The sequence below is a fragment of the Syngnathus acus genome, chromosome 15 (assembly GCF_901709675.1).
Source record: "Syngnathus acus chromosome 15, fSynAcu1.2, whole genome shotgun sequence".
NCBI classification, from domain to species: domain Eukaryota; kingdom Metazoa; phylum Chordata; class Actinopteri; order Syngnathiformes; family Syngnathidae; genus Syngnathus; species Syngnathus acus.
Genome location: NC_051100.1, coordinates 12293751 through 12315941, shown reverse-complemented (window position 1 = coordinate 12315941; position 22191 = coordinate 12293751). Strand labels below are relative to the sequence as shown.

Genomic DNA, 22191 nt, shown 5'->3' with positions numbered 1-22191 from the left:
TTGAACCGTGTGAAGTGTGGTTATTTCGGTAACCTGATATTAGGGCTATGGAATAACCTAAATAGACAACAAAATTAAATCCTTCAAATATGAATTATTACCGTTTTTTCCATGTATAATGCGCCCCCATGTATAATACGCACCCTAAAAATGGCATGTTGATGCTGGAAAAAAGCCTGTACCCATGTATAATACGCACCCAAATTTTGACTCCTACTTAAGTCTGTAAACGTAAAATTATTTCAGAAAAAAGATCATCTTTGGGAACAACCGGATGTTATTCTGCCGGTCAGTATCACTGCGCATGCGCTAGCAAACTCGATAGCGAAGAAATGTTTCGGATTTGTGTAGGGTACATTGTGACAGCAAACGAGCAGGTGATCGCGCAAGCGTCTGATACGAGAGCATTTTGTTCGTATGGAGCGTGTTTGAAGTGAACAGCAGAGAAGAAAGCGCATCTGTAATGGCGGCCTCCGTATCATATCCGGATAAAAAGAAAAAAAATTTTTTTTTTGTACCCATGTATAATGCGCACCCCAGATTTTAGGACAATAAATTAGTTAAATTTTGCGCATTATACATGGAAAAAAACGGTAAACCCAAAACTGTTGGATTTTGTCCACAATTTAGGGAGCGCGCTATCTGCGCCTCAGGGCAAAAGCCATTGCCAATCACCTGTTATCCAATTTACTCACTGCGTGCTCGTTTGATTTCTTCAGATTTAGGAAAATGCTAAGACACTGAAGCAGAAATTAGACTTACACAGGTTGGTTGAGTTCAATCACAATTCTTGTTAAGAAAGCTCTGTTTTCAGGAAAGTACAATACAGCACTGGGCCTTCCGTGCGACCATGCTCAAGAGCAGAAAGTCTCCATTCCGAAAAGGCAACGTTCAAGGTTCTTTGGTCAGCTTATATTCAGTTGCACATGCCGGTGTGGGCCGAGTTTGATGCGTGATGAGTCAGGGGGTGTGGCAAGTTCGCAGGAGATTTTGATTCCATGGGAGTGGGTGCTGGTTCAGTGAGAGCTGGTTCCGTTGGGGTGGGTGCTGATTATGGGCAATTCGGTGTGTGTGGAAGCTGTTGTCTTCCATCCCGTCTTTCGGCCTTGGCGATCATCTTTGGCCGGGTTCTTGGCTGTCTCCCTCTGGCACCTGCTGGTTTTATCTCCAAGTGACCTTCCTGTAAACATTCTGCTCCATTTTTGCACATACACTGTCGCACCTCATCCATTCGTCATTCTTTCAATTTTGTCATTTTGTACGGAATTATGTGAGCTCTTGGCTGTGACATCATCAATTTATTAATGTTCCCTGACTATGCAAGGTTTGTACTCACCACTTACATCTTTTCATTAGTTTGTTCTTTTGATACTCCATGTACTTGCTTACGTCATCATATTCTTAGTTTAATCATGCTTCCAACCATATCTTTTCTTGTTAGGCAAAATATTTCCCTCTGTCCAGAACGTTCAGTAGTAATCTAAAACTGGCGTCTAGCATTAGTCAAAACATAAGATACAATCAAGTACTGAACGTTTTTAGACGACTTTGGCAATGTCCATGATTTAGAGAATCATCAGGCATGCATTAAACAGTTCCTTAAGGGTCATTAAGCTATTCAGGCAATATATAAAAAAACATTTGTTATTTCAAAGTGCTCAGAAACTATATATCAGATCATAAAGTTATAAAACCTTTGTCATTACCACCTATCAAAAATGTCTAGTTATGTCTTCTTTATTGATTTGGTGTGTAGGTATAATTACTATATGCTTAAAATATTTCTTTTATTGCTTTAATATGTGAATATACTTGTCTGCTTATGTACTTTATTCAATGAGGTTTGAGCATATCTGTTTTTGTAGCTAGGCAGGACTTTTTGTATTTCGACCCCATTCCTTCAAAACCATTCTGTAAGTTGTATAAAGAATGTACAGAGGTTGTGATGCTTTGTTTTAAACAACCATTGATCCGTATGAAGTGTGGTTATTTCTATAACCTCATATTAGGGTTATGTAATTGTACTAAGTTCATTTTGTCTTCACTTATAGATTAGTTGACTGGTTCTTTATCACAGACAAATTATTGAGGTTGTTTGATTTACCTGACGTGTACTTCCGCCTGACTCACCTGCCAAATCTGACAGGTGAGCCATGCCTTCATACAACAGCTGATAAAGACGCAACTCACCTACACCAGTGACACTGATGAAGAGTGGAATTATAATGTGGACAAAATTGAATTGAGGACTTTGTTTTTCTTGTAAATCAAGCAAAAAATCACTGAAAAGTCAGTAACTTTGACAGTATAGCAATTACACCAAACGCAACCCTGCAGGTTCCACTTGTAAACTATCAAGAGTGAAGGGGGGTTCAACAGCATCCAAAATTTTGACTAACCAATTCGAGGCTTAATCATTCTGTCATTCAGTCTTGCATCCTGTTTGTCATTTATTTCCTTGAACATCATGTCAAATGTCTCCAGATCAGTCATGGGCAACCGTCCACTCTCCGCGTCACATTATATATGAGAGTTGAGGCTCCTCAGCCCAGGGATTGCCAGAAGGGTCTCCACAAATGACCTTCAGAAACTCTGAGAATAAACAGAAATAGAAATAAAATACCCCTCCGGAGTCGTCACCTTATTGTGGTGGAGGGGTTTGCGTGCCCCTATGATCCTAGGAGCCATGTTGTCTGGGGCTTCATGCCCCTGGTAGGGTCACCCATGGCAAAAGGGTCCTAGGTGAGAGGCCAGACAAAGCACGGCTCACCCAAGCCCCTTATGACGAAAAACATAAATGGACTTCGTTTTGGCTCGCCCGGACGCGGGTTACCGGGGCCCCCCTCTGGAGCCAGGCCTGGAGGTGGGGCTCGAAGGCGAGCACCTGGTGCCGGGCCTTCGCCCATGGGGCCCGGCCGGGCACAGCCCGAAAAGAAACGTGGGTCCCCCTTCCCATGGGCTCACCACCTGTAGGAGCGGCCAAAGGGGTTGGGTGCAGAGTGGAGCTGGGCGGCGGCCAAAGGCTTGGCAGTCCGATCCCCGGCTGCAGAAGCTGGCTCTTGGGACATGGAATGTCACCTCTCTGGCTGGAAAGGAGCCCGAGCTGGTGGGTGAGGCAGAAAAATTCTGACTAGACATAGTCGGACTTGCCTCCACACATAGTTTGGGCTCTGGTACAAGCCCTCTCGAGAGGGGCTGGACTCTCTTCCACTCTGGAGTTGCCCACGGTGAGAGGCGTCGAGCAAGTGTGGGCATACTTATTGCCCCCCGGCTGGGCGCCTGCACATAGGGGTTCACCCCGTTGAACGAGAGGGTAGCCTCCCTCCGCCTTCGGGTGGGGGGGACGGGTCCTGACTGTTGTTTGTGTCTATGCACCAAACAGCAGCTCAGAGTACCCACCCTTCTTGGGGTCCCTGGAGGAAGTGCTGGAGAGCGCTCCTTCTGGGGACTCCATCGTTCTACTGGGTGACTTCAATGCTCACGTGGGCAATGACAGTGAGACCTAGAAGAAACTGATTGGGAGGAACGGCCCCCCCGATCTGAACCCGAGCGGTCTTCTATTATTGGACTTCTGTGCTCGACACGAATTTTCTACAATGAACACAAGGGTGTCCATGGCCTAGGTTGTCCTGGTGCAGGACATTGAGTCCGAGTGGACCATGTTCCGCGCCTCCATTGTTGAGGCAGCCGACCGGAGTTTTGGCCGTAAGGTCGTTGGTGCCTGTCGTGGCGGCAATCCCCGAACCCGCTGGTGGACACCGGCGGTAAGGGATGTCGTCAAGCTGAAGAAGGAGTCCTATCGGTCCGTTTTGGCCTGCGGGACTCCGGAAGCAGCTGACAGGTACCGGATAGCCAAGCGGAACGCGGCTTCGGCGGTTGCTGAGGCTAAAACCCGGGCGTGGGAGGAGTACGGCGAGGCCATGGAAAATGACTTCCGAACGGCTTCGAGGAAATTCTGGTCCACCATCCTGCGTCTCAGGAGGGGGAAGCAGTGCACCGTCAACACTGTTTACAGTGGAGATGGGGTGCTGCTGACCTCGACTCGGGACGTCGTGAGTCGGTGGGGAGAATACTTCGAAGACCTCCTCAATTCCACCTACACGCCTTCCATTGTGGAAGCAGGGCCTGGAGACTCTGAGGCGGACTCTCCAATCTCTGGGTCGAAGTCACTGAGGTAGTTGAAAAACTCCTCGGTGGCAAGGCCACCATCCGGAGTGGATGAGATCCTTCCGGAGTTCTTAAAGGCTCTGGATGTTGTGGGGCTGTCATGGCTGGCACGCCTCTACACCATTGCGTGGACATCGGGGACGGTGCCTCTGGATTGGCAGACTGGGGAGGTGGTTTCCGCTCTTTAAGAAGGGGGACCGGAGGGTGTGTTCCAATTACAGGGGAATCACACTCCTCAGCCTCCCTGGTAAGGTCTATTCAGGGGAGCTGGAGAGGAGGGTCCGTCGAGAAGTCGAACCTCGGATTCAGGAGGAGCACTGTGGCTTTTGTCCTGGCCGTGGAACAGTGAACCAGCTCTACACCCTCGGCAGGATCCTCGAGGGTGCATGGGAGTTTGCCCAACCAGTCCACATGTGTTTTGTGGACTTGGAGAAGGCGTTCGACCGTGTCCCTCGGGAGGTTCTGTGGAGGGTGCTTCGGGAGCACGGGGTGCCGTGCCAATTCATAAGGGCGGTTCCGTCCCTGTATCATCGATGGCAGAGTTTGGTCCGCATTTCCGGCAGTAAGTCGGATTCGTTCCCAGTGAGGGTTGGACTCCGCCAAGGCTGCCCTTTGTCACAGATTCTGATCATAATTTTTATGTACAGAATTTCTAGGCGCAGCCGATGCGTTGAGGGTGTCCGGTTTGGGGACCTCAGCATCGCGTCTCTGCTCTTTGCAGACGACGTGGTGCTGTTGGCTTCTTCAAGCCGTGATCTCCAGCTTTCACTGGAGCGGTTCGCAGCCGAGTGTGAAGCGGTTGGGATGAGGGTCAGCACCTCCAAATCCGAGTCCATGGTCCTCGGTCGGAAAAGGGTGGAATGCCCTCTCCGGATCGGGGATAAGAGCATGCCCCAAGTGGAGGAGTTCAAGTATCTTGGGGTCTTGTTCACGAGTGAGGGCAGGTTGGAGCGCGAGAACGACAGGCGGATTGGTGCAGCGTCGGCAGCAATGCGGACTCTGTACCGGTCTGTCGTGGTGAAGAGAGCGCCGAGCCAAAAGGCAAAGCTCTCGATTTACCGGTCGATCTACGCTCCTACCCTCACCTATGGTCACGAGCTATGGATCGTGACCAAAAGAACGAGATCCAGGATACAAGCGGCCGAAATGAGTTTCCTCCGCAGGGTGTCCGGGCTCTCCCTTAGAGATAAGGTGAGAAGCTCGGTCATCCAGGAGAGACTCGGAGTAGAGCCGCTGCTCCTCCACGTTGAGAGGAGCCAGATGAGGTGGCTCAGGCATCTCATCAGGATGCCTCCTGGACGCCTCCCTGGGGAGGTGTTCCGGGCATGTCCCACGGGTAGGAGACCCCGGGGATGACCCAGGACGCGCTGGAGAGACTATGTCTCCCAGCTGGCCTGGGAATGCCTTGGGATCCCCCGGGATGAGCTGGATGAAGTGGCTGGGGAGAGGGAAGTCTGGTAGTCCCTCCTAAAGCTGCTGCCACCACGACCCGACCCCGGATAAGCGGAAGAAGATGGATGGATGGATAGAAATAAAATGCTCACTTAAATTACTGCAGCTGTGACCACTTTTTAAATGACTAATGCCTACAAAAAAAACGTCATGGGCGTTTCACACTCACTTCCTAGCTGTTGAGGAATGAAGCAAATGTTAGCTGCAAGATTCAAATGAATCATTTTCCAATTATAAACTTTGCCTTGTTTGAAAAAAATGATGGCATTCGGTCTGTGCCTTTGAATGTGCTGCAATTTAATTTGGCTATTGTACATATCCAATAACGCTATTTTAAAATAGTACTGATAAAATTGCTTGTTCTACAAGTTGTTATCCAGTTGATGAAAATGTACAGGGTAAACCTGGGTTTTATTTTGCACTTTGACATCCGCCCCGGTTTCCGGAGTTTGAAAGTCATAAATGCAAATAATAATAATAATAAGAAGAATACATTTTATTTTTAAGGTGCCTTTCAAGGCACTCAAGGTCGTCGTACAGACATAAAATAGCATGCACAATTAATAGAAAAAGTACCTTTGTCAGGCCGGAAGACAATGCCACAGTGCGCAGGCGCGCTGTCCCGGCCGTAGCTCAAGCCGCAGCTGAAGGCGCAGCTCAAGCAGAGGAGCAAGAGGAGCTTTCCGCTCCTATGCAAAACTTGTATCCAAGTTTAACAGACCTGCACCCTCCCCCATATAATAGCAAAAAAGGTCAGGGTCACATTATTAGAACTCCTGTACGAACAGGAAGTATGACCAATGCTGCTAGATTTTCCCAAAATTTAGACAATGCTGATGTGCGCCCAATGATACAGGTGCCAAACCCTATTGCAGGGGAAGGCTACCCTCCACATACATTGTTGGATTGGTCCACAATTAGGGAATCGCGCTATCCGCGCCTCACAGCCAAAGCCAGAGCCAATCATCTGTTATCCAATTTACTCACTGCGTGTTCGTTTTCTTTTTCAGTTTTAGGAAAAGACTAAGACACCGAAACAAAATTAGACTTACACAGGTTGGTTGAGTTCAATCACAATTCTTTGTGATATGGACAGTTTAATGTCTCAGGAACAAAAAGATGCCACATCTTTTGATGGAAATAATAGTTTTCAGCCTACAGAGGGCTCAGTATATAGACACCCCAAAATGTCGAAGTGAAAAAATGATGAGGCAGGCTCGTTCATTTTGCCTAAATTCAATTTCTGCAACTCAAAATTATTTTCAATATCTTGTGTGGCCCCCAGGTGCTTGTATGCAAGCTTGACAACGTCGCGGCATGCTCCTAATGAGACGACGGATGGTGTCTTGTGGGATGTCCTCCCAGATCTGTCTAAGGGCATCAGTGAGCTCCTGTAAAGTCTGAGGAGCAACCTGGCGGCGTCTGATGGACTGAAACATTATGTCCCAGAGGTGTTCTATCGGGTTTAGATCAGGTGATCGTGAGGGCCATTCAATTGTGTCAATTCCTTCATCCTCCAGATACTGTCTGCATACTCCTGCCACACGAGGCCGGGCATTGTCGTGGATCAGGAGGAACCCAGGACCTACTGCACCAGCTGCAGGTCTGACCATGGGTGCAAGGATTTCATCCCGATACCTAATGGCAGTCAGACTGCCGTTCTCTAGCCTGTAGAGGTCTGTTCGTCCCTCCATGGAAATGCCTCCCCAGACCATCACTGACCCACCACCGAATCGGTCATGGTGAATGATGTTGCAGGCAGTACAGCGCTCCCCTTGGCTTCTCCAGACCCTTTCACGTCTATCACAGGTGCTCAGGGTAAACCCGCTCTCATCTGTGAAAAGCACAGGGCGCCAGTGGTGGACTTGCCAATTCTGGTGTTCAAATGCCAATTGAGCTCCACAGTGCTGAGCAGTGAGCACAGGGTACACTACAGGACGTCGTGCCCTGAGGCCACCCTCGTGAAGTCTGTTTCTGACTGTTTGGACAGAGACATTCACACCAGTAGCCTGCTGGAGATCATTCTGTAGGGCTCGGGCAGTGTTCAACCTGTTTCTCCTTGCACAAAGCAGCAGATATCGGTCCTGTTGATGGGATGGGGACCGTCTACGGCCCTGTCCAGCTCTCCTAGAGTAACTGCCTGCCTCCTGGAATCTCCTCCATGCTCTGGAGATTGTACTGGGAGACACATCAAATCTTGCAACAGCACGCATGGATGTGCCATCCTGGAGGAGTTGGACAATCTGCTCAACTTCAGGAGGGTTAAGAAATCGCCTCATGCTCCCAGTCGTGATAATGACTCGAGCTAAAGCCAACACTTGTGGAAAACCAGTTAAAAAAGATCAAGAGGGAGGAACTTGAAATGGCCTCCACCTGCAAAACCAGTCCTGTTTTGGGGACCATCTCGTTGTTGCCCCTCTACTGCACCTGTTGTTAATTCCATCAACACCAATGCAGCTGAAACTGATTAACAACCCCCTCTGCCGCGTACCTGACCAAAACCTTATGAGAAAAGTGTAATTGAATTCATGCCATACCCTGATAAAAAACTGTTCCTTTAATTTTTTTGAGCAGTGTATATTATTATTATATTATGTGCTGCCATGGCTGGCATCTCCTCCGTTTCGCTCCACTGGCTGTGACTCAACGGAATGGACATAACCAGCAGTCAGGTAGCGATATCATTGCAAACTCTTGTAGGCTCTGAGGTCTTCCTCGGTATATGGACTTGAACAATCTATCAAATAGTTGTAAATGTCTGGATATGTTACTGGCGGAAAAGTCGCCTTATCAGAGGACCAAACGCTTGCTGTCCCAGCTCCTGCTACGCTTGAGCTGGTGGCGTTCTTACTTGGTTTCCACAGCGGATCAACACGAATGTTATATTTTTTCAACTTTTCAATGTATCTCGTGCGGCTTTCTTGGTCCAACTGGACGAAATAATCACTCACGACACCCACCCAGGCCGCCATCCTCACGAGTCTAGTGGCAGCAGACGAGGCTTCTTGCCACCCAAACAATAATGGCCGCCCCGATCTGTGACGTCAGTGCATATCCTCCATTCTTCTTGATTTACGCGCAGCTTTTGATACCATCTCCCACTCCATCCTCCTTGACCGACTAGCCTGTCTGACACACCCCTGCACTGGTTCCACTCATATCTCTCCGGCCGGTCTCAATTTATCCAGTTAAAATCATGCACATCTCCCCCCTCCCCCCTGTCCTCTGGTGTTCCCCAGGGCTCTGTCCTTGGTCCCATCCTATTTATCATTTACCTCCTCCCACTTGGCCTGATTTTCCGTAAACATAACATTAATTTTCACTGCTACGCGGACGACACTCGGCTCTACGTCTCCTCCAAACCCCCTACCAGCCTCCCACCCTCCTCCCTCTGTGCGTGCCTTCAAGATATCAAATCCTGGTTCACCTCAAACTTCCTTAAACTTAACAGTGACAAAACTGAGGTAGTCCTGATTGATTCTAAAGCTTCCCTCAACAAACAACCCAGTTTCACACTCACCATTCACACTCGGTTTCCCCTTCCCCTCAGGCTAAGAGCCTGGGTGTTGTCCTCGATAGCACCCTGTCATTCAGCACACACATAAACAACATCATCCGTTCTGCCTATTTCCACCTCCGTAACATTAATCGCCTCTGTCCATCACTCACTCCAAACAGCGCTGCTATCCTGGTCCACTCTCTTGTCACCTCCCGTCTGGATTATTGCAACTCCATCCTTGTCGGCCTCCCCCACAAACTCCTCCATAAATTGCAACTGGTCCAGAATGCTACTGCTCGCATCGTCACCAGAACCCCTGTCCACCATCACATGACTCCTGTTCTACACCATCTCCACTGGCTTCCTCTAAAACAGCGCATTGACTATAAAATTCTCCTCCATATTCAAGGCCATCCAAAACCTCGCCCCTCCATATCTGTCAGACCTCCTCCACATAAACATTCTCACCCGGTCTCTCAGGTCGGCCTCCACTATCACCCTCACTTCTTCTTTTCGTCTTTTTGAAGTGCTAGTCCAGGGGTGGCCAACCAGTCAGAGACTAAGAGCCACATTTTTTACTGTGTCATCGCAAAGAGCCACATCATACACATGAGCACACATGAACACCCCCCCCCCCCCACACACACACACACACACACACACACACACACACCTCTGCTCAGCCAAATTTATTGTGTGACATTATTATGTCACGCACCAACATGATAATGACAAATTGACTCCTACAGTACTAAAACCACACACCAAAGACCACATTTTCAACAATGAACATTGTGTGCATTGTCTCACACAGACAAACTCTCAGTTCAACAAATTCCACAAACAAAAACATAAGTTTTTTCACTTACTATGTGTGGCGGGACAGACCATTCGTTTTAGTTTGTCGTTTTCAGGAGACAGGATTTCAATAACGTCACTGAGGCATATTTTAACGAACTCCACTTCATTGTATGGCTTTTTAGCCCGTGCAATGTTCCAAGCCAGTTGAAACAATGCAAGTGTGACAGTCTCTGAGTGCTTTGTAATTTTTCTGAAAAACTGTACCTATTTTTCTGCCTGACTTTTCAAAGTCTCCAAACTTGTGCTTGCGAAATTCAGTCCCTTTTGCAAAGTCCTTATCGATATTGGCATGAAGTGAGTTGAAGTGCCGCTGACCATTTGAAGCTTTTAAATGCGCCAATGACGTCCGACATATCAGGCAGAATGGCTTGCCATAGCGTTCAACAAAAAACAACTTTAACTCTGTTAAAAACGTCCTGTGTTCATCGTCATATATTCGTTTAGCTGTGCATTTTTTCCTTGCCATTTTGGCAAGCGTCTTGTCAGCTTTTCTGGACCTAATGGGCCCCCGTAGTCACAGTCGCCATTCATTAAAAAGCCAGCAAAACCAATCGCTCTGTTTGTCCCTCCTCCTTTGCGGGAGTTCACCTCATGCGCATGCGCGCTTGACCAAAATACCATATTGAACCCAAGCGAAGAAAATACGCACGAAAATAAACACAAATGTTGATATGAACGTAAAAGAGCCGCATGAAACCAGCCAAAGAGCCGCATGCGGCTCACGAGCCGCGGGTTGGCCACCGCTGTGCTAGTCAGATGACAGTTTCCCATGTCTTTAACCAGTCTTTTGCGTTGTCATTGAATTCAGCGAGATCTTTTAAGCTGCAGGGGTTGGGTAATACAGGGCAGACAAGGCAGTGCTGCATGGTATGGTCCTCTTCTCCACATTCACAGAGGGTTGGGCCGGTTTTGTCGCCCCATCTGGCCATAGCAGCTTCTGATCTGCCTGTTTCTGTTCTCAGGCGGTTGAGTGTCTTCCACCGGACCCATGATGCTTTTGAGCCGGGTGGGAGATCTTCGGAAGGGGGGATTCCCATGTCAATGGGAGGGGGGTCATTTTCAAGTTTTGTTGTCCATATCTGGAGTCTTGTTTCTTCCTGAGATGTTGTGAGGGGCTCGACATGGCTGAGGAAACTTCTCCTTGACTTCAGTCGTTGGGCCGGGGGCTCGCGTCCATGAAGGATGTGGCATTCATTCCTGGAAGATTTTATCCTCTCTACTCGACTGGTGACCTCCCTTCTCACATCTGGAGGAGCGATGCCAGCGAGGAGATGCAGATTGTTCACGTTGGTAGGCTTGAAGCAACCAGTTATCAAGCGGCAGGTGTTGTTCAACGCTGAGTCCAGTTTCTTAGCGTGGGTTGATCTCTCCCAAACAGGACATGCATACTCCGCAGAGGAATAGCACAGGGCCAGAGCGGTGCATCATAATGTACGTGCTGTGGCTCCCCACTTTGAGTTAGCCAGCTTCTGTAGGATGTTGTTTCGGGAGCTCACTTTCAGTTTGGTGTCCTGGATATGTTCTCCGTAGGAGGATTCATCTGTTCGCATCCCACCTCAAAACCCACCTGTTTAGGCAGGCATATTACTGAACTCGTCACTCTGCTGCAGATGTTTCTTTGCTTTTAGACTCTCTTTGCTTTTTTCTATTAATTGTGCATGCTATTTTATGTCTGTACGACGACCTTGAGTGCCTTGAAAGGCACCTTAAAAATAAAATGTATTCTTCTTATTATTATTATTATTTTGCATTTATGACTTTCAAACTCCGGAAACCGGGGCGGATGTCAAAGTGCAAAATAAAACCCAGGTTTACCCTGTACATTTTCATCAACTGGATAACAACTTGTAGAACAAGCAATTTTATCAGTACTATTTTAAAATAGCGTTATTGGATATGTACAATAGCCAAATTAAATTGCAGCACATTCAAAGGCACAGACCGAATGCCATCATTTTTTTCAAACAAGGCAAAGTTTATAATTGGAAAATGATTCATTTGAATCTTGCAGCTAACATTTGCTTCATTCCTCAACAGCTAGGAAGTGAGTGTGAAACGCCCATGACGTTTTTTTTGTAGGCATTAGTCATTTAAAAAGTGGTCACAGCTGCAGTAATTTAAGTGAGCATTTTATTTCTATCCATCCATCCATCTTCTTCCGCTTATCCGGGGTCGGGTCGTGGTGGCAGCAGCTTTAGGAGGGACTACCAGACTTCCCTCTCCCCAGCCACTTCATCCAGCTCATCCCGGGGGATCCCAAGGCATTCCCAGGCCAGCTGGGAGACATAGTCTCTCCAGCGCGTCCTGGGTCATCCCCGGGGTCTCCTACCCGTGGGACATGCCCGGAACACCTCCCCAGGGAGGCGTCCAGGAGGCATCCTGATGAGATGCCTGAGCCACCTCATCTGGCTCCTCTCAACGTGGAGGAGCAGCGGCTCTACTCCGAGTCTCTCCTGGATGACCGAGCTTCTCACCTTATCTCTAAGGGAGAGCCCGGACACCCTGCGGAGGAAACTCATTTCGGCCGCTTGTATCCTGGATCTCGTTCTTTTGGTCACGATCCATAGCTCGTGACCATAGGTGAGGGTAGGAGCGTAGATCGACCGGTAAATCGAGAGCTTTGCCTTTTGGCTCGGCGCTCTCTTCACCACGACAGACCGGTACAGAGTCCGCATTGCTGCCGACGCTGCACCAATCCGCCTGTCGTTCTCGCGCTCCAACCTGCCCTCACTCGTGAACAAGACCCCAAGATACTTGAACTCCTCCACTTGGGGCATGCTCTTATCCCCGATCCGGAGAGGGCATTCCACCCTTTTCCGACCGAGGACCATGGACTCGGATTTGGAGGTGCTGACCCTCATCCCAACCGCTTCACACTCGGCTGCGAACCGCTCCAGTGAAAGCTGGAGATCACGGCTTGAAGAAGCCAACAGCACCACGTCGTCTGCAAAGAGCAGAGACGCGATGCTGAGGTCCCCAAACCGGACACCCTCAACGCATCGGCTGCGCCTAGAAATTCTGTACATAAAAATTATGATCAGAATCTGTGACAAAGGGCAGCCTTGGCGGAGTCCAACCCTCACTGGGAACGAATCCGACTTACTGCCGGAAATGCGGACCAAACTCTGCCATCGATGATACAGGGACGGAACCGCCCTTATGAATTGGCACGGCACCCCGTGCTCCCGAAGCACCCTCCACAGAACCTCCCGAGGGACACGGTCGAACGCCTTCTCCAAGTCCACAAAACACATGTGGACTGGTTGGGCAAACTCCCATGCACCCTCGAGGATCCTGCCGAGGGTGTAGAGCTGGTTCACTGTTCCACGGCCAGGACAAAAGCCACAGTGCTCCTCCTGAATCCGAGGTTCGACTTCTCGACGGACCCTCCTCTCCAGCTCCCCTGAATAGACCTTACCAGGGAGGCTGAGGAGTGTGATTCCCCTGTAATTGGAACACACCCTCCGGTCCCCCTTCTTAAAGAGCGGAACCACCTCCCCAGTCTGCCAATCCAGAGGCACCGTCCCCGATGTCCACGCAATGGTGTAGAGGCGTGCCAGCCATGACAGCCCCACAACATCCAGAGCCTTTAAGAACTCCGGAAGGATCTCATCCACTCCGGATGGTGGCCTTGCCACCGAGGAGTTTTTCAACTACCTCAGTGACTTCGACCCCAGAGATTGGAGAGTCCGCCTCAGAGTCTCCAGGCCCTGCTTCCACAATGGAAGGCGTGTAGGTGGAATTGAGGAGGTCTTCGAAGTATTCTCCCCACCGACTCACGACGTCCCGAGTCGAGGTCAGCAGCACCCCATCTCCACTGTAAACAGTGTTGACGGTGCACTGCTTCCCCCTCCTGAGACGCAGGATGGTGGACCAGAATTTCCTCGAAGCCGTTCGGAAGTCATTTTCCATGGCCTCGCCGTACTCCTCCCACGCCCGGGTTTTAGCCTCAGCAACCGCCGAAGCCGCGTTCCGCTTGGCTATCCGGTACCTGTCAGCTGCTTCCGGAGTCCCGCAGGCCAAAACGGACCGATAGGACTCCTTCTTCAGCTTGACGACATCCCTTACCGCCGGTGTCCACCAGCGGGTTCGGGGATTGCCGCCACGACAGGCACCAACGACCTTACGGCCAAAACTCCGGTCGGCTGCCTCAACAATGGAGGCGCGGAACATGGTCCACTCGGACTCAATGTCCTGCACCAGGACACCCTAGGCCATGGACACCCTTGTGTTCATTGTAGAAAATTCGTGTCGAGCACAGAAGTCCAATAATAGAAGACCGCTCGGGTTCAGATCGGGGGGGCCGTTCCTCCCAATCAGTTCTTCTAGGTCTCACTGTCATTGCCCACGTGAGCATTGAAGTCACCCAGTAGAACGATGGAGTCCCCAGAAGGAGCGCTCTCCAGCACTTCCTCCAGGGACCCCAAGAAGGGTGGGTACTCTGAGCTGCTGTTTGGTGCATAGACACAAACAACAGTCAGGACCCGTCCCCCCCACCCGAAGGCGGAGGGAGGCTACCCTCTCGTTCAACGGGGTGAACCCCTATGTGCAGGCGCCCAGCCGGGGGGCAATAAGTATGCCCACACTTGCTCGACGCCTCTCACCGTGGGCAACTCCAGAGTGGAAGAGAGTCCAGCCCCTCTCGAGAGGGCTTGTACCAGAGCCCAAACTATGTGTGGAGGCAAGTCCGACTATGTCTAGTCAGAATTTTTCTGCCTCACCCACCAGCTCGGGCTCCTTTCCAGCCAGAGAGGTGACATTCCATGTCCCAAGAGCCAGCTTCTGCAGCCGGGGATCGGACTGCCAAGCCTTTGGCCGCCGCCCAGCTCACTCTGCACCCAACCCCTTTGGCCGCTCCTACAGGTGGTGAGCCCATGGGAAGGGGGACCCACGTTTTCTTTTCGGGCTGTGCCCGGCCGGGCCCCATGGGCGAAGGCCCGGCCACCAGGTGCTCGCCTTCGAGCCCCACCTCCAGGCCTGGCTCCAGAGGGGGGCCCCGGTAACCCGCGTCCGGGCGAGCCAAAACGAAGTCCATTTATGTTTTTCGTCATAAGGGGCTTGGGTGAGCCGTGCTTTGTCTGGCCTCTCACCTAGGACCCTTTTGCCATGGGTGACCCTACCAGGGGCATGAAGCCCCAGACAACATGGCTCCTAGGATCATAGGGGCACGCAAACCCCTCCACCACAATAAGGTGACGACTCACGGAGGGGTATTTTATTTCTATTTCTGTTTATTCTCAGAGTTTCTGAAGGTCATTTGTGGAGACCCTTCTGGCAATCCCTGGGCTGAGGAGCCTCAACTCTCATATATAATGTGACGCGGAGAGTGGACGGTTGCCCATGACTGATCTGGAGACATTTGACATGATGTTCAAGGAAATAAATGACAAACAGGATGCAAGACTGAATGACAGAATGATTAAGCCTCGAATTGGTTAGTCAAAATTTTGGATGCTGTTGAACCCCCCTTCACTCTTGATAGTTTACAAGTGGAACCTGCAGGGTTGCGTTTGGTGTAATTGCTATACTGTCAAAGTTACTGACTTTTCAGTGATTTTTTGCTTGATTTACAAGAAAAACAAAGTCCTCAATTCAATTTTGTCCACATTATAATTCCACTCTTCATCAGTGTCACTGGTGTAGGTGAGTTGCGTCTTTATCAGCTGTTGTATGAAGGCATGGCTCACCTGTCAGATTTGGCAGGTGAGTCAGGCGGAAGTACACGTCAGGTAAATCAAACAACCTCAATAATTTGTCTGTGATAAAAGAACCAGTCAACTAATCTATAAGTGAAGACAAAATGAACTTAGTACAATTACATAACCCTAATATGAGGTTATAGAAATAACCACACTTCATACGGATCAATGGTTGTTTAAAACAAAGCATCACAACCTCTGTACATTCTTTATACAACTTACAGAATGGTTTTGAAGGAATGGGGTCGAAATACAAAAAGTCCTGCCTAGCTACAAAAACAGATATGCTCAAACCTCATTGAATAAAGTACATAAGCAGACAAGTATATTCACATATTAAAGCAATAAAAGAAATATTTTAAGCATATAGTAATTATACCTACACACCAAATCAATAAAGAAGACATAACTAGACATTTTTGATAGGTGGTAATGACAAAGGTTTTTATAACTTTATGATCTGATATATATTTCTGAGCACTTTGAAATAACAAATGTTTTTTTATATATTGCCTGAATAGCTTAATGACCCTTAAGGAACTGTTTAATGCATGCCTGATGATTCTCTAAATCATGGACATTGCCAAAGTCGTCTAAAAACGTTCAGTACTTGATTGTATCTTATGTTTTGACTAATGCTAGACGCCAGTTTTAGATTACTACTGAACGTTCTGGACAGAGGGAAATATTTTGCCTAACAAAGAAAAGATATGGTTGGAAGCATGATTAAACTAAGAATATGATGACGTAAGCAAGTACATGGAGTATCAAAAGAACAAACTAATGAAAAGATGGTAAGTGGTGAGTACAAACCTTGCATAGTCAGGGAACATTAATAAATTGATGATGTCACAGCCAAGAGCTCACATAATTCCGTACAAAATGACAAAATTGAAAGAATGACGAATGGATGAGGTGCGACAGTGTATGTGCAAAAATGGAGCAGAATGTTTACAGGAAGGTCACTTGGAGATAAAACCAGCAGGTGCCAGAGGGAGACAGCCAAGAACCCGGCCAAAGATGATCGCCAAGGCCGAAAGACGGGATGGAAGACAACAGCTTCCACACACACCGAATTGCCCATAATCAGCACCCACCCCAACGGAACCAGCTCTCACTGAACCAGCACCCACTCCCATGGAATCAAAATCTCCTGCGAACTTGCCACACCCCCTGACTCATCACGCATCAAACTCGGCCCACACCGGCATGTGCAACTGAATATAAGCTGACCAAAGAACCTTGAACGTTGCCTTTTCGGAATGGAGACTTTCTGCTCTTGAGCATGGTCGCACGGAAGGCCCAGTGCTGTATTGTACTTTCCTGAAAACAGAGCTTTCTTAACAAGAATTGTGATTGAACTCAACCAACCTGTGTAAGTCTAATTTCTGCTTCAGTGTCTTAGCATTTTCCTAAATCTGAAGAAATCAAACGAGCACGCAGTGAGTAAATTGGATAACAGGTGATTGGCAATGGCTTTTGCCCTGAGGCGCAGATAGCGCGCTCCCTAAATTGTGGACAAAATCCAACAGTTTTGGGTTTACCGTTTTTTTCCATGTATAATGCGCAAAATTTAACTAATTTATTGTCCTAAAATCTGGGGTGCGCATTATACATGGGTACAAAAAAAAAATTTTTTTTCTTTTTATCCGGATATGATACGGAGGCCGCCATTACAGATGCGCTTTCTTCTCTGCTGTTCACTTCAAACACGCTCCATACGAACAAAATGCTCTCGTATCAGACGCTTGCGCGATCACCTGCTCGTTTGCTGTCACAATGTACCCTACACAAATCCGAAACATTTCTTCGCTATCGAGTTTGCTAGCGCATGCGCAGTGATACTGACCGGCAGAATAACATCCGGTTGTTCCCAAAGATGATCTTTTTTCTGAAATAATTTTACGTTTACAGACTTAAGTAGGAGTCAAAATTTGGGTGCGTATTATACATGGGTACAGGCTTTTTTCCAGCATCAACATGCCATTTTTAGGGTGCGTATTATACATGGGGGCGCATTATACATGGAAAAAACGGTAATAATTCATATTTGAAGGATTTAATTTTGTTGTCTATTTTAGGTTATTCCATAGCCCTAATATCAGGTTACCGAAATAACCACACTTCACACGGTTCAATGATTGTTAAAAACAGAGCAATACAACTTCTCTACATTATTTATACAACTTACAGAATGGTTTGGGGTTTAATATTTCATATTTGATGGAATTAATCTTGTCGTCTATTTTAGGTTATTCTATAGACCTAAAACAGACGTCTATGTATAGACCTAAAATAGACATCTAAAAATGGTCCACACATAGACTTAATATAGGCATCTATTTTAGGTCTACACATACATAGACCTAATTTAGAAATAACCACACTTCACACGGATCAATGGTTGTTTAAAACAAAGCAATGCAACCTCTGTACATTATTCATACAACCTACAGCTGGTTTAGGGTTTAATATCTCATATTTGATGGATTTAAATTCGTCGTTATTCTATTAACCTAATATAGAGGTCCAAATAAGGTCGACACAGACCTAATATAGCTGTCTATTCTAGGACTATAGATAGACCTATTATAGACGTCTATATCAGTTTACAGAAATAACCACACTTCACATGTACGGCTCAATGGTCGTTAAAAACAAAGCCAAACAACTTCTGTACATTATTTATACAACTTACAGCTGATTGACAGTTTAAAATTTCAAAATATGATCATAGACCAGACGTCTAATAGATGTCTACGCCTGACAAGGCAAGGGTTGACTCAAGAAAAATAAAATCCGTCTATCCAGCCAAATCAATTTTTTCAGGCACATGTGTCGATATCAATGACAATTTACGAAAAAGCTTTAATTAGGGTGAAATCAAATCCATGTGCGAAAACTGCCGGGTAAAACATTGGACCGACTCTGGAAGTTTGCTCAGAAGCAGCACCCTTGCTTTCAGTGTGAGGTGTGCTGCGTCGACGTGTTTAGATTGCTTGCTCGCTCGCCGTCTGCTTTCAAATGCCGTCATAAGCCCCTGCTGCACGCCGCCTTGACTCAAAGCCGAGCTGACGAGGGAGGAGAAGCCCTCCTCTGGCGAGCCTTTCAAATAACGTCATAACGCCCCGCAACGCAGCTTGCCCCGGTGTGTATGAAAGGGCGACGGCAACTGTTGCGCACATGCAAGCGTCACCTTTGCTCTCTGGTGCGTTCCTGTACGCGTGGGCTTGTCCTCCTCGGCCTTATAAGCCGGCCCGTGCTGAGGTGCCCCTGTCCCGCATTTCCTCTCCACAGGCTCAGCTGCAGAGATCCGAATTCCGGCGCTGCTTCGGATCTCTGCTTCGGCTTCTGTACTTCAGCTCCTGCTTCAACTTTAGCTTCAACTGCTTTAGCTTCAGCTTCATCTTCTGCTCTGCTTCTGTACTTCAGCTCCTGTTTCAAATTTGGCTTCAGCTGCTTTTGCTTCAACTCCAGCTTCTGCTTCATCTTCTGCGTAAACCACTTTTGCTTCAACGTCAGCTTCTATTTATCTTCTGTTTCAACTTCAGCTTGCATGGCGCAGGCTGCTCGACTGGACATCATGAGCATCGCCGCACTTGTGGCATTCGCACTGACGTTGGGCGCCAGGACGACGTTTTGTGAAGGTAAAGAATTAGCTAATGAAGAAAAAAAAGTAAAATTTGAAAGCGGGCGTCCGAGGGTGGTTGTGTTCGGAGAGTCGCCCAACGCAGCCAGCATCGCGCACCGTACAAACCGTACACCGCGTGCAAACGGCGAGTGCTTGCTTGCAGTCAGCGGGTGAAAATACGAGCCTTGAGGCAGCCAGTACTTTTGCCGCGAAGATGGGGCGATAGTGAGCCTCCGGCTAATAGTTCACGACACGAGTAAATGCGAGAGTAAATTAAGAAGAAAAACAACCAACAACATTCGGTGCTAACGCGTTGCTATTTGGCTTTGTTTTCCCTGACAATGGTGGATATAATCTCGAAAATAAGAAATTTTTCAAAACTTGACTTTCAGTCAAAGCAAGAAACCATAAGTAAGGGAAGACCAACGCCAGATTTGCGAGGATTAATTCAAACTACGGGCCTCCCGGGACGGACTACAACACGTTCGTTTCAAAAGGATTGGTACTCTAAAAAAGACTGGCTTTGTGGTTGTGCTGCCAAAAATCGACTTTATTGCTTTCCCTGTCATCGAGATCTTCGTCCAGAAGGACAGGAGAATGGACTTCATTTACAAGTAAAGGTAAGAATACTGCAGTGGTGTGTTTAAATGTACAGTGGTGTGTTTAAAATGTTATTACATTTAATCAAGAATGGGATAACAACCATATATGCATGTAAATCTGACTTGGGAGTCAGTGCCTTAGCGTCATACAGTACGTTTGTAAATCTGACTCTGTCAGTGCCTCACCAACCCCAACCCTCACCGCACGTCACTGGCGTGTAGAATTGTAACAAAAATACCCCCAGCAAGTTGGCGCCACCCTCAACGGAATGCGTGACTGCCAGGTATTGCGTTTGTAAGGCGTTACTACCGAGCGACCACGCGAGGGCGCCGTCGTCTTGCACTGATGTGTCAGACTAACAGCCAAACGTGTCCTCAGGCATTTCGTGCGGTCCCGGATGGGAGGCGTTCAGCTCCAGCTGCTACAAGAAGATGGTGGACCCCAACGGTTGGCTGGGGGCTCGTTTCCACTGCGTCCTGGAGGGCGGTGACCTGGTCTCCTTCAACTCCTCAGCCGAGGAAGACTTTGTGAAGGGCAAAATGGGGGCCCGCTCGTTCTGGATAGGACTCTCCAACCTGGTGAGTTTAAGCGTGAGCGGCTGTTGACGCTGAACGCGTGCTAGGATGACAACCGGGATTGGTCTCCGCAGGAATGCAACCACAAGTTGTGTCCTCAAGTGTCAGGCAAGGAGCTGAAATGGTCCGACAACACGCTGCTGAACCACAGCAACTGGGCAACCGTTAAAGTCGCAAGGTAACAAAGTCACATCGTGGAGTGCCTAGAAGCCGCAAGGTAACACTCGCATCGTGGAGCGCCTAGGGTGACCAGATCCCAATTCACCAGATGGGGGACAAAGGCTACGTTTGTGTGGGACAATGTGCGATACCAATGCATCAAGGTAGTCTCAAAGAACTTTTGAAAATATCAACGTTTCTATTCTGCCCCTTGGCATAAAACATTACTATGCTTTGCCATTTGGTTGATTCAGTAGGACATAATAACCTGCAAACAAAAACTTAAATATCTTATTTAAATGGAACTCTCCCAAGTGTTCTCATGTGAGAAAACAGTCAGCATGATGCTTTCATACTATTTTACGGTGCCTCTCAAGCTGCCGTGTCGTCTCACGTCATATTCACTCACCTCTCTGTCAGTGATGTAAAAATGACTCGAGCACACTTCAGACAACTTTACCAGACTCGCCTTTCACTGGTTTCACCCAGGGTTAGATAGTTTCGCAGTCTGCATTGTAGCCGCATCTCCGCTTCTTGGCCGTTGTAGTTGTGCTGTCCTCCAGGTCTCTGTCTCATCCTAGCGTTCTGAAGCTAACCTGATTTGCATTGTGGGCGCACATCGCCGCGTCCCTGTTTGAATTGCACGCCCTGCCCCCTATTTGATAAATGCCAAATTTAATTGACTGTCAATATCAATGCGGGACAACGCCTCAATTTGCGGGACGTGTGAAACGTAATAAAAATGCGCGACTGTCCTGCACAACGCACGGCACAAGAAAAGGCCCACGCTGACGGCTTTGTTCTTTGCTTTGTTTGTCGGTGGCTGTACACGACACGACAGCACCAATTTGGAGTCCTGCGCGTACGTCCTCCCAAACGCTCATAAGGATTACCACCCTGGCAAGTGGAGAAAGGTCTCGTGCGAGTCCTCCCTGGCGTACATGTGCAAACGCTCCCCCGACGGTAAGCCGCACGTCGTCCGTCCTCGTGTTGAGGAGAGGAGCGCCGTCACTTTGTCTTCCCACAGGCTGCCAGGAGGGACAACCGTGCAACAAGACCGCCGGTTTGGCGCTCACTCCGGTGCAAAGTGAGTGACACAGATGCTTTTTTCTGCACCTTCACCGCCCCACCACAAGATTCCCCTCAATCTGACTTTGGGCCTTCAGCTTCTGCCTGTGACCCTGGCGACTTCCTCCGCGGCCATTTCTGCTATCGCTTTGAGAACACTAAGAAAACTTGGCAGGGGGCCGAGGATGACTGCGTCCTATGGGGAGGTCACCTGGCAAGTGTCCACTCACGGGAAGACGGCGATTGGTTGATCGGTGAGCACAAAAAAAAAAAAATGGCGATGACCGCAACGCAACTTCTGTCAAGTTTGGCTGCGCTTGTGGCACTAACTTGTTCTTCTTCTGCAAGCTCACATGGAAGACACCTTTCATGTGGGACTGAAGAAGAACATCAAGATGTTTGAGTGGCGTGACAAAACAGCTATGGTAAGTAGCCCATCACGGCAGTTGAAGAAAAAAGCAAGTTTTCATTGACAAG

At 48.3% G+C, this 22191-nt stretch overlaps 1 protein-coding gene across 1 annotated transcript; it reads left to right on the top strand.

Annotated features, from left to right (window-relative positions):
* Window positions 1-19234: 19234 nt before the first annotated feature.
* On the top strand, window positions 19235-22043 carry LOC119134645 (C-type mannose receptor 2-like). Its single transcript, XM_037271479.1, has 7 exons — window positions 19235-19325; window positions 20291-20490; window positions 20562-20665; window positions 21488-21609; window positions 21674-21733; window positions 21813-21968; window positions 22021-22043. The coding sequence occupies exons 1-7, from the start codon at window positions 19235-19237 to the stop codon at window positions 22041-22043; spliced, it is 756 nt and encodes a 251-aa protein (XP_037127374.1).
* The last annotated feature ends 148 nt before the right edge of the window (window positions 22044-22191 follow it).

Coding starts and splice junctions, on each gene's coding strand:
- LOC119134645 (XM_037271479.1), top strand. CDS start 19,235: ATGGCGCAGGCTGCTCGACTGGACATCATGAGCATCGCCGCACTTGTG. Junction 19,326..20,290: donor CAGGACGACGTTTTGTGAAG/GTAAAGAATTAG, acceptor ACGTGTCCTCAG/GCATTTCGTGCGGTCCCGGA. Junction 21,610..21,673: donor GTGCAAACGCTCCCCCGACG/GTAAGCCGCACG, acceptor GTCTTCCCACAG/GCTGCCAGGAGGGACAACCG.